General features: G+C 35.9%; 1 protein-coding gene across 2 annotated transcripts in view; it reads right to left on the reverse strand.

Moving 5' to 3' along the window:
- Nucleotides 1-406: 406 nt before the first annotated feature.
- The window catches only part of LOC119639548 (dystrophin), a 179,578-nt gene continuing 167,346 nt past the window's right edge, over nucleotides 407-12,638 (reverse strand). For both annotated transcript variants that reach the window (XM_038036990.1, XM_038036989.1), the window contains exons 11-23: nucleotides 6,138-6,397; nucleotides 5,803-6,003; nucleotides 5,381-5,744; nucleotides 5,189-5,317; nucleotides 5,018-5,114; nucleotides 4,806-4,936; nucleotides 4,398-4,553; nucleotides 3,969-4,089; nucleotides 3,448-3,902; nucleotides 2,830-3,106; nucleotides 1,033-1,338; nucleotides 652-730; nucleotides 407-498 (exon numbers count right to left, since the gene is read on the reverse strand). In XM_038036990.1, the coding sequence (XP_037892918.1) occupies nucleotides 720-730; nucleotides 1,033-1,338; nucleotides 2,830-3,106; nucleotides 3,448-3,902; nucleotides 3,969-4,089; nucleotides 4,398-4,553; nucleotides 4,806-4,936; nucleotides 5,018-5,114; nucleotides 5,189-5,317; nucleotides 5,381-5,744; nucleotides 5,803-6,003; nucleotides 6,138-6,397 (2,508 nt within the window). In that variant the 3' untranslated portion in view covers nucleotides 407-498; nucleotides 652-719. The remainder of the gene's footprint in view (nucleotides 499-651; nucleotides 731-1,032; nucleotides 1,339-2,829; nucleotides 3,107-3,447; nucleotides 3,903-3,968; nucleotides 4,090-4,397; nucleotides 4,554-4,805; nucleotides 4,937-5,017; nucleotides 5,115-5,188; nucleotides 5,318-5,380; nucleotides 5,745-5,802; nucleotides 6,004-6,137; nucleotides 6,398-12,638) is intronic.

Consider the following 12,638-nt stretch of genomic DNA (forward strand, 5'->3'; position numbering starts at 1 on the left):
AGAGCAGCACAAATTATATTTATCAAGTTCGAAATTTCTTAGTTCATTTGCATTTAATTGTAAAATTCTGTTTTTCTTTTGTTTTTTGTTTTAAATTAGGTCGTTTTTTGTTATTACTTTCAACGGAACCAGTTTTTTGTTAATTTTCATTTATTTCAATTCTTAATATTTAATATATATATTTAATATTTTATCTTTTTAATAACTATATTATTTTTTTATGTTTTTCATTTATTTATTTATTTATTTATTTTTTATTTTTAAATTAATTTTTATACGAAAATGGAGTCGATGTAGCATTCGGTACTATTGTGTTGTTTGCATTGGCATTAAGGTGGCTGGTGGTGCTGCTGTTATTGTTACTGTTACTGTAGTTGATATTGTGTTGGTATTGTCCCCCGTGTGCAGTCATATCAAGATCTTCAGCGTCCAAGGTCTGCTCAATTTCCTGTTCGGTTATAACAGTTACTAACTCTTCTACCGCTTTACCAATGGCCGCTGCAGAGAGAAATACGAAAAAATTAAAAATTTTTTTTCTTCCAATCAGTTATCTTAAACTTATAATAATTTGTTTGTTTTTTTTCTTATATAAAATTCCAATTCTTCTCTCATTACACAAGATCTGCATATAGTTTTGTTTGAATTAATTACCCTTTCATTAGTGGAGCTACACAATGCTGGCCTTTGAAAAGCTTTTTATTTCACTTTTTTTTTTGTTTTTAATTATGTTCTGAAGTTGAGGAAATATTTCCGAAAGGAAGCGTTTTAAGAAAAAAAAGAAGGAATAGAAAAAAAAGTTGTTCTTTTAGTAAGAAGTTCAAAATATATCCCGGTTACGAGTAAATTAATATTTAAAAAAAAATCAAAAATTTAAAAATAACAAAAAAAAAACAAATAAATCGTACAATTTGCATACAACATAACTGTTAACAACAGCGAAATCAACAACGAAAATCATGAAAACCAAAATAAAAAAAAAAGAAAATACGATAAAATGAAACCAAAATCAATCATCGTTCATTTACTGCATACCGCTTGCATTGTGCTGCATTATGGCATTGTGTGGCGGTGGCGGTGGTCTGCCATCATCTGTTAGATACGAATTGAGGGCTGCCAAGTTCGGTAAATGGCTATGACTACTGTTCATATCTAAACCACCATTGCCACCATTGCCAGCATGTGAACTACGTTGTTGCTGCTGCTGCTGCTGTTGTTGTTGCTGTTGCTGTTGTAGAGCATGTATATTCGCTGCTGTATTATTGGCTGTCAAGAGATGATGTTTTCCTGATGCGGTCGCAACCAAAAGATGATCATTCATACCGGGTAATATGAGACTTTCTACAGGCAGTCATGTTAGTAAGGTAACAGTTCACAGATGTAAGTTAGCACAAAAACACAAAGACAGAGAAATTGAAATTTTTAATTTATGTTTTTCTATGATTAAACATTTTACTGTTGTAATGACGTAAAATTATAATTTTGAAAACCCTAACAGCAGGGAATGGTTGTTTATTTTCCTTTGAACCAAATACAGCCAGAATCAAATTAAAAGGAATATCTCGCGTATGCGTGCAGAAATCTTCCGTATATATAATGTTATGCCATTATCGAAGGATAAGATAGGGACATATTCATTTTGCCACAATGTTTGCAACACCCAGAAGAAAGCCTCAGAGACTCTACAAAGTATAGGGCTTTGTCCTGAAACAAATAGCGGATGTCCGTTTGTCCATCTGCTTGTTTAATATAATGAAAAACGGTCTCCTGGACGCCAACAATTTTTTGGAACCGTTGGAAGCTCTTCCCTGCAGGTGGGTATTGAAACTGCCCCAAATCGATGGAAGAGCGCTCGTACCATACCACGTAATCTGAGAATACCTCTGTTCTCCCAAATATACTCCTTACTCGCTGGTCAACTTTTAAAAACTTGAATGTATACTATATGGGCAATGCCATAGTATCTGTACAAAAGCGCAAAACCTGGCCACGCCCACCTAATATAACGTAAAAGTTGTGTATAAAAATTTTATTTTTTTGTCAAAGCCTTCTCAATGTCCTGTAAGATAGATACATTCTTCATACCCATTTGTCCGTCCGTCTGTTCATGTGCCAATCTATGTGACATCTGTATGTGACATAACTCCTCCTTTCTGCAAAAATGGAGACGCTACTGTAAATTGCAAAGGGGATTTGGAAATGAATCCAACCGACTAAAGGACACTCCTGCAAGGCCCACCCGTCCTAGCAACAAAAACAGAAAACAGCCTTGCTTTCCGTCTTTTTTGCTCGTTACTCATAAACTATAACAAATGCACGATATAAGTCTTCCTCTTCCATTTTTTAGTCTACTTTAGGGAAACGGAGATTCGGTCACAACCGAATATAATTTTTTCATTGATTGTTTGCTTTAATTCTTGCATTTAATTAACTTTTTGCCCCAAAGTAAATGTTAAGACGACTTAGCCAGAATAAATGTTCTTTAAACGTTCTTATCTACAATTTTTAATTACTTTGGGGATCTCAGCTCTCCTGAGAACTATTTGTTACGAAAATGTATTATTAGTGTAGTGTATATTTATGATACTGAGTTAAAATTTAATTTTTACTATAAACGTATATGAAAATGTTTAATTAGACCATCACACAACCTATGCATTTATGCCTTTACTTTATATCGTTGATAAGTTTTTGTAAATTTTCATTGATTTTATTAAACGCTAAAGCAATTATCGCTACAAGTACAATTGTTAAGAAAATAAATTTTTGGTAAACCTTCATACGAATGAAAATAAATTTTTAATGAATTTCATATAAAAAATTGTTGCTTACTTGTGTTCTGATCGTAATGACCATTCTGTTGATTTATTTTGGCTGGTGAATCTGTATTTAACTGGGAGGCGGTTACAGATCGCGTTTGAAGAGTGTTCGGTTTTGAGTTTAATGCCGAACCGGAACCACCAACGCCACCATTATTGGGTTCGTCTAATAATTGGCGCAAACGTTGCAATTGCGCTTCCAATTGACGGTTATGATCCTCGAGAATTTGCATGCGAGCCTCCAGGCGGCCTTTATGTTGACGCAGTAATTTAGCTTCAGCCATCATATCCTAAAAAAAAATTAAAATTTCAACTCACTTCAATGAAAAGAGATGAGAGATCACTATGTCGTCATCATTTGTTCCTTCTCTTTGCAAACAGAGGGATAGATGTAAAGTAAAGAGTGGATCTTTTCCATGCAATATAGATTAACACTAATCTTATAACAAGTTGTTAGAATTATGAAAATGCCAGAAAAGCTATACCAGCATCGAATATTACAAACAATGTTATACAAGATTTTAAAGTGACTCAAAGTGACTGTGCAAAACGGACAAAGTGAAGGTCAACGGTTGATAGCTAATTTAAATGAGTTCACTTTTCATTATATTTTCTCGTTAAATCTTCTTACCTGACCGTGCTCTCCTGCGTTATTTGAGCCCGCTGCCAAGTTGCCCATTGAGGAATTGGAATGTTGCATGCCACTACCGTTACCGTCTTCGGGTGTTGTGCTTTGTTGTTTGGTAACAAGTTGCTGATATTCCGCCTGTAAGTTGGCATTCTCTTCTTCCAGATCGCGTATAATTGCCTCTAATTCTTCCCTTTGTTCGGCATCCATAGCAGCCATTACTTGAACGGGAGATTTAGGAGCACCACCAGCACCATTATTTGTCGGTAGAGCCATACAATACTGTGCGATTAGTTGATGTTCATCATCACTGTCTGGCGTGGAATTGGAACCGGTACCGCCACCGTATTCGACTTGAGCTAGACGCGTAGCATACATTTCCAGTCTTGAGTGCATATCATTTTGTAGAGTGTGCGTTGTGTGTTGAGGACTCGGTGCAGGGCTTTCCAAGGCGTCACCTTTTATGAAAGAAAGTTATACGCATAACTAAAAGTTTTGCTTATCACAACAATCAATTAACAAACCTTCCAAAACACTCTGCACCGGTAAATAGCCCACTCGGGGATGTTTTTTAAAGTATTTGCGACTTTTGAATTTATTTTTCAAGGCTCTTGTAAAGTCTCTAACATCTTCGGTGGAAGTGGTCTGTATATACACAATAATGAAAACATTGTATGTTTATTATAATGAACACTTGGTACGTAAGTGTAATATAGCAAGAACAACAACAACAATAACAACAACAACAAAAGGAAAAACAATTTTTTTATTCAATACCAGTTTGATACGAAAGCATCTGGTCACCTTTTTGTCTGTCGATACTTGAGGTTTGAGTACATTAGCACTTTTATATGTGCATGAGGGTTTTTTTTTGTCTTTTTTCTCTTATTATAAATACGTATGTATGCATTTATGTATGTATGCATGTTTGTATGAAATATTTATATACTTACCGTTGTACAATATTCATGCATAGGATGACTAAGTTTGTGATTCTTGGCATTACGTCCAAAGAAGAAACACTTTTGGCACATGTCAAAGTTAAAACACTTCAGGCAACGATAACGGAAACCAACGATAGGATACTCTTTGCATATGTTACATTTTGCCTACAATAACAATAAGAAAAGCAACAGCATTACATTAGCACAATTGCATAAATGGATGCATATCTGTATGTAACAAGTGTTTGTGTGTATTCATTCTTTAAAAGGTGTTAATTAACTGGCAAATATGTATACATGTGTTGAATGTTGTGTGTGCGCGCGCGCGTGTGTGTGTGTATATATATATATATATATATATTGATTTGAATTGTGTTTGTTGTGCTATCTGTTGCAAAGTCAAGGGTGTTGACTTACCTGATGTCTGGCTGTTTCGGCAGCTGCCAAACGATGTAATACCGGTAGCCAGACTAAACTTTGCGGTTCATGTTGCAGCCAAGCAAGGAAATGATGCAACTCAATGGTTAATTCTTGATTAGAATCAATTGCTAAAGAGAAGTGAAACATGCAAAACATTTAAAAGGTATGCATATGTCATTTGGATCTTGTATCGAACTAGTAATAAATACCTTCTTGCGAAATGCCGGCTCTTTCTAAACATGAGCGTACCGAGGGTTCTATATTGGAACCACCGAAAGCAGCCACTTCACCTAGTTGACGAGGAACCTGAAGAAAAATTCGAAATTGTTCTCCAATTAAATCAACTTTAACTCCTTTGCGGAGTTTCTCGTTTAACTTGCCTGTATACAATCATGCAGTAGTAGACCCAATTTACGTTGATCGACCTTACGGTCAGGATCCGCTATCAACCGGAACAGATAACGATATTTCTCCTCTAAATGACCGCGACATAGTAAAACCAAACCCACCTAAGGAAAGATGACACATTTTATTCGATTTTGCGTTCACTCGAATAGATTCCTATAACTGACCTTAAAACTTAAAACTCGAATTTGTCCAGTACGCTGACTATCATAAACGTTTAATATCCAATTTATAGCCAAATCCAATAATTTAGTTAAATCGATTTTATCGATAGTCACATACAGTGAATGCAGTACCGTTGTCATGTCGGGTATATCGATCAATTTATCATTTTGTGCCCTTAAACCGTGACGATCAAATGATTCTATAGCCGTAGCCATCGGTATACGATCCAGTGCTAAGGCCTTCTGAACTGAACGTAATTTCATGGCAGTACGATAAGCGGAGAAACGTATTTCATTCAAATCGGCTAAACTCTTCATCATATCAATCATATCGGGATGGTCCCAGTGGGTGGTTTCACGTTCATGGCTAAGAGAGAAGCAAAAAAAGTGAGCATCAAGCCGTGATGGCACGAAAAAGTTCTTACTCTATATAATAAGGCACATTGGCTGCTGTTGTAGCTCTCTCCCAAGGGGGCTTAACACTTTGACCTAAATTGGGTAGAGGACCTATGGTGCCACTATTTGATGTGGTACGACCATCTTCTCCATTATCCAACGACTGATTACCGCCGGCAGTTAACAAAACTTTATGACGCTCGTCCATGGCAATTTGAAGAAGTTTCATTCTGACAGAGTAACATACATTTAAAATTAATTACAAATGTATGTGTGATTGATAGCTTATAAGTGAGTATAGCGTGTAAGAGGCACTAGCAGTTCATGGCTTATTTTGCATGAGGTGCGGAGGTGGGTACATTACCTAGTATTCAAATCTTCCAATTTGGACAGGCAAGTGGGCGGAACCAGCACTTGATTAGCGGTGAAAAACGATTGCTGTTCGTTGCAATCATCCAGTAGAGCACCGGCAGTTGTCATTTTATCACGTAAACGTTGTAAATGCTGCATTTGTTCACTGGCTTCCGCTGAACTGCTAGGAGTGACCCAAGAGGCTTGGGTAGTCTCAGCTGAGGCTACTCGTGAACTTAGATCTTCTAAAACCTTTTGGAATTGACGCATTTTCTAAAAGAAAGAGAGAAAAAAAAAAAACAAAACCCAAAATAAATAATAAGCTTACTATACGTGTACTACGTGTCGTGTAAAAATAGGGAAAAAAGCAAAATTCCTTTTGTTTCCTCATTTGCTTTTACTTAATCAAAGCAAGCTGCTGCGAACTAATTAAATTTATAGCCCTAAGTAATGTTGCATTAACTCTTAGTGGGGAAAGCGGAAATTGCGAGAATTGTCAAGTGATAGGAAAGGAGACAAATTTGATTAAAACGCGACTTTGCCGTCACAAAAAGAAAGAAAAAACTGATGCTTCAGACAGCCTGATGCACCAGTCTCTCCCGGATTCCTCTCCTCATTATGCAAAATGACAATTACGAGACATTAAAAAGTCATTGCTTAATTAAACGAATTGCAAATATAAATGTTTAAATAAAAAACTTATGAAACTAAGGAGGCAAACATTTGGATGCAAATGAGACTCAACTCAGTTAAGGATAACGAAAAAATTTCATGTACTCCGCATATCCCGTATACATGACGGCGAAGTTTGTTTTCGGTGGCAAGAAAATGCAAATATTTTTAAACGCATTTCTATGTTGATGTTCTTATAAACTATTTCGGAAACATTTCAAGGCGCCTTTTCTGGGTAAGAGTTTAAGGCATTTTTTTTTTTTTTCTTTTCCCAAAATGTATTTCGCGTTTAGTTATTTCATCTCTTTAGGTTCTCGCTCATCGCTATGTCTTTAAGTAAATTCCTCCTTTCTGCATAATTAAATGGATTTTATGGATTTTCTTTTTTATATAAAATTCGAATAGTTTTACTTTGTCATTTCATCGGGCCTGTCATGTGATGATATCTTTAAGCTGAAATTGTGCAATGAAAGAATTTTAGTTTTTCTTGGCATTCTTGCGTGAGAACTTTTCTCAGAAAAACAATAGAAGAGATCCGATGTATGTGCCATAGTAAGGCTATTGGGGTTTAAATGTTCCTTTGCTTATATAGAAATTTGAAATTGTGAATAGAACCACTTCCGATCCAGGTTTTCGGTGCTTCTTGTTTATTAATTTTAATAGCATTTCAGATGGAAGTTTTGAATGGACATAGTCAAGTGCATTAAATACCCTACACCACCCGACAGTTATTCATCCTTCGCCGTTTCAAAATTAGGCTTTACATGGCTGGAAATTGAGGGCGATAGGTTGACCAGAAGAAAACAAGACAGACAAAGATGCTTAGATAAAATCTAAGAAAAAGTGAGTCTCTCTCCTGTCCGTCTGAACACGATGTTCATCGGGACGTATTTGTACAACAAGTGATATCGGGCAAAAGTGCTATCAATTACGTTAGAAATCAGTTAGGGTAACCCATATAAAGAATATATGAGGGATAGTTTAAGACTATGAAGAAACTGTAGGCTAAAGATCACATCGCACACCACTATCCCTCATCATTAGAACTGCCAATTTTCAACCTGTGTGTCACCGCTCTCTCGAAAGCAACACCAGGTCCTTATGGATAAAATAATTGTAACGTTAGATGGTCTATTAGTTTGTTCTCTTGTTACGATAACTAATTAAGTGCACAAGAAGAAGCTGCAATACATGGCTATATCGATTGCGCTTCTTCTTTGAAGCTGATTAAAAGTGTATGCGGTTTCTGCTTATTAGAGAGTTTTCGGTGAATCTTGAAAAAACTCGAGGTAATCTTGTCTAGCCTGTAAGAAAGTACATTTGCGTAATTTGTCTAATCCCTTTTACATTTTTACTTTTCAAGTGGGTTAAAAAAAAAAAAAAAAATAAGAAAATTGAGTGCAAATAGCTCTTAATCCTTTATTTTACTTTACTTTGTTCTGTGGAAATTTTTTTAATCTTTTTTGTCTAACATAACGTAATACAGGAAAATCCCAACAAATCTGTTTCTATGTACGTGCGATTTAAACTTTTGAAATTTAATATCTCGCTTCCCTCGGTCCTTCCCTCGCAGCCTAACCCTAACAGAATTTAAGTAAAAAAAATTTCAATGACTTTAACATGATTATCGTGGCATACATGCCGTTTTTGGCGTAATAACCTAACCACACATCACATGTTTGCTTATGGGTAAAAAGCTTATTAAAATCAAAGTAGATGTTAAAACAAAACGAACTGCAAACAATTTGAACTTTGGGAAAGTGAACACAACAAGGATATGAACTCGTTCGTTCCATTCCGCGCTAGAAAGCATAAGGCAACGGGAATTATTTATTAGAAAACTCTTCAAGGCTTGAAAAAAAAAAAAACAATATTAGCTCCCTTTCTCTCTCTCTCTCTCTTTCTCTCTCTGTCCCTCTCTCTCAGGCAATAAATGAACTTCGAAAGCAGCAACAATTCTGCCGGTTCTTACATGAAAAAACCCGTAAACAGTAAAATACAAACAATATAAGCAAAGAATGGTTCAAATTTAAATCCTGAAATGCGAAACACAAAAAAAAAGAACTACCCAACCGCGAAAAAGACAACAACACCAGCAAAAAAAAAAAGAAAAATCTTAAAATGTAATACAAACCCGAAACAAAAGTTAGCGAAGGAAACTTTACTAAGCACATTTTTAGTGAAACAAGAGAGATAGATAGATAGATATCCCCGTGCTCCAGACCGCAAAGTAATAATCCTTTCGCAAATCCTTAAGAGTTACTTCAAGTTTTCTGTCATTTTTTATCGTTAATATAAGTATTTTTCCTTTTTAAATATTTAAATAATAAATTTTGTGAAATTTTGTTTTTTTCGCTCGAATGCATCCCAACGAATTTCTTCCCTCCTTTTCTTTGTTTTAATTTCATTCTGCGGTAACGAAGTCGTCGTACATTAGTTTGCGTTGTACAAAATTTATGTCTACAGTTTTATATATGTAGGCAAAGTTTTGTTTTGTATACACATTTAAATATCTGACAAGTGTTACAAGTTATACGCACATAAGCACATACACACACTTGCAAGTTTAAGGTTTGTCGGTAATTTTATTATGCATAAAATCTGTTAATTAAAGATATAGAGCAAAAGTTTACTTTACTCTGGCTTGCAGACTAAAAAGAGAATTTCCTTCAACTTTCAACTTTAGAAATAACAAATTTTAAGGTGAAACGGTGAAGCAGACGAATTAAAGTAAACGAAATAGTTTTCTTATTATGTAAAAATTAGCCAGCAATCGTCCAGACGGCAATTATTCCATAATAATTTTTACAACAAAATTTTTAACCTACAGCAGAAGCTTCAGAGAGCTGACGCCATCGCCCGATTGCTTTCGTTTCATGACACGAATGTTACACTTAATAACCGAAGAAGGAATAAGTAAGAAAGTTATGTCTAATTTTGATGGAAGGTAAGCCTTTAATACTCATTGTCTCAAATCGATGTTGAAAAATGGTATAAATGCTATGCCTCCCTGCACTGTGGGTGATGATATATTCACTCAATTTTTAGATCCAAGTCAATTCAAATATTGATGGCTGGCGGTATCAATTTTTCTACGGTTCAGGCTGTAAAAGAAGTGAGTTTTACTTTGCGGTCTAATTGGCTTATTCGCGGGCCGACCGTGACCATTGACGTGACTCGAGTGCTGCCGATTTCTAACTCAAAATTTGTGCATATGAAAAAGAACAACAGAAGCAGGGAGAGATACGAACGTTCAAATCGACTTTGATGTTTACGGTAAGGGGAAGGGTACGATTTGCTATGGGGTAACTGTTAGATGGCAAAGCGAGTAAGTCCTCGTTGCAGTCGAGAGTGAAGAGCATTGATCTGACCGTGCTCGTCATCTCCGCTCTTCCCTAGTAAGCGTAACGATAGTAGCGATATGTGAGTTTAACTATTGATCAGGCTGAACTGAACTGTGCCGCTTTCTTCAACGACCTACTCGTACACCGGTCAAACGCAAAGCATGTGTAGAATGAAATTGAGTTGCAAAGAAACGACTTGACTTTCTAAGATGCATTATTACGGTCGGTACACATTCGTAATGATAAAATGTGATGAGGAAATTCGACAAGGGCGGGAGGGCGGATTACATGTATTCGTCATACACCGTTAGCTGCTTAAGAAATTACAACAAGCGGAAGCTGTCTCCAGAGTACGAGAAGTCTACAAGACCCAATGCAGTTGAGATCCAAGGAAGCACCAGGAAGGAGATGAAGGGATAATCTTTTTGCAATGTATTCAGCTTGTAAGGGATATACAAATTAGTTTAAGGTCGGTCGGATCATTCAATTCGTTCAATCAAGTCGACCGCGTACCGTCCCTTATCTTCGCTTATTATCTTCGAAAGTCTTTTTATTGTGAAGAAAATATTGTTTCATCGTTTTCTTTTTTGTTCTTCTTCAGTGTTCTTGTTATCGAGTAAATTATGTGTTAATACCGTTTATACATAATTTGTAATGAAAGAAATCGCATACAAAGGATCTTTGTAAATACTATTTTCGCATTACACATATAATAGAATTTCGTAGCTATGGTGCCGGCACAAACTCACCCTCGCCCTACTCTTAATGATCTCCCTTGCATTACACAATGCGTAGCCCACATGCAGTGTATTTTATTCATGATTACATTTAGCTAACAATAAAAAATAAGATAAGGAAAACAGAAGGCGCTTACGATTTAGGTCGAATACTGGATGCCCAAAAGCTAAAGGGGAGAACGTTGACTTGGCATGTGTGTTAAGCTGCAAAACTTCATATCGTTTCTCTATAATTTGTTCTCCTTTTCGGAAGGTATCAACCACTAACGTCAGCATAAAGCGCTTAAGAATTTTACTCTCCGAAGATTCTCGGATGCAGATAGCTTTCTGATGTTTTCATTTCTACGCTACGTATAGCGGCGACCTTTAATGCTGGATTTAAAAATGCATTTCTTTAACGCTCTTCTACGCTTTTATAATGTCCTTACGACATGCACTCAAATACGCAATAAATGCAAATGTGAAATTATGTCAGTTAAATATACATTTTGTTTTTATGCATGCATTAAACGTGAGTTTTGCTTATGCGGGATTATTTTAGTGCACAAATTATTGAAGTAAATGAAATTAAACATTTTAATGTTTATTGAACATCTCTCTATTGAAATTCAAGGTGTTTGAGAGTCTTTCGATGTGTGTCCTCTTAACCGAGAACATGTTAAATTCGAAGTGTTATGGTATTTGCTTTGGTATATTACTTGAGTTTCGATCTTTTGTACGACAGAGTGAAAGTATTGTCATCAACGAAAGAATCGAGGGAAGGGATGTACAAATTTTGATCAAGAAGAGAGAACTTACGACCAACATTAGTCTCGATGTAGACGAAAACGTATTGATTTATACGTGCATCTGTTTTTCAATTCATTGATCCATACCGACGTTTCTATGCTAGTCTGCGGAGGGACTTTATTAAATTTGCTCCATGAGATACTTAAGATTGACAGTAATTGTGGAAAGAAAAGGCTAACGAGTACGATGTGGTGGTAATGAAAACATTGAAAAAACACCTCTACCATGAATAAATTCAAAGTCGACTAAAAGTACTAAGAGAAATTATAAAAAAAAAAACTTGAAACCAGTTAGGATAGTAAGCATTCAAGAAGCGCTCGAAGCTTGTTGTAATTGCGTATGTTTTGTTATTTTTTCATAAAGATAACTTGATCACCGGCAAATCACTCATCATTAAAGGATCTGGAAATAAGCCACTCCTGCTAGTGATTCGATATGTGTTCGCGACCAAGCTATCTATTAAAATGAGCGAAAACCGCTGAACCAATTAAAAGATAAATTCAACATTATTTTGTGCGCAAATGGTTTATCAATCAATAGTAGTACGAGTGTGCGACACAGAAATAACAGCGACGAGAACAAGGCATATTTTTTTTTTCTTTTTATAAACTCATGTTCATCATACAAACCTCGTTTTCGTCTCGTAGTATGCCGACCACCTGTAGAAACATTTTTTCCGCTTCATTTTGTGGCTCATAATTCGAGTATGTATCTTCGACTAAAGTAATATTGCCACAGTAAAATGTTTCGTCTGTGGAGAACACAGAATCACGATAATGCTTATCATCAGTTGGTCGGGCGGCGAGCGTGTCTGGCGATTCGCGACAAGTTTTATCAATTTCAATAATGTTTATATGATTGTCACTTAGGTTAACAACAAGTTGCTTCTCTATTGGAGACTTGTTGTTGTCCGCATGTTGCTGCTGCTGTTGCTGCTGTTGCAGCTCTTGTTTGTGTTTGTGAGAATTTCTA

The sequence above is a fragment of the Glossina fuscipes genome, unplaced genomic scaffold (assembly GCF_014805625.2).
Source record: "Glossina fuscipes isolate IAEA_lab_2018 unplaced genomic scaffold, Yale_Gfus_2 112, whole genome shotgun sequence".
Classification (NCBI taxonomy): Eukaryota; Metazoa; Arthropoda; class Insecta; order Diptera; family Glossinidae; genus Glossina; species Glossina fuscipes.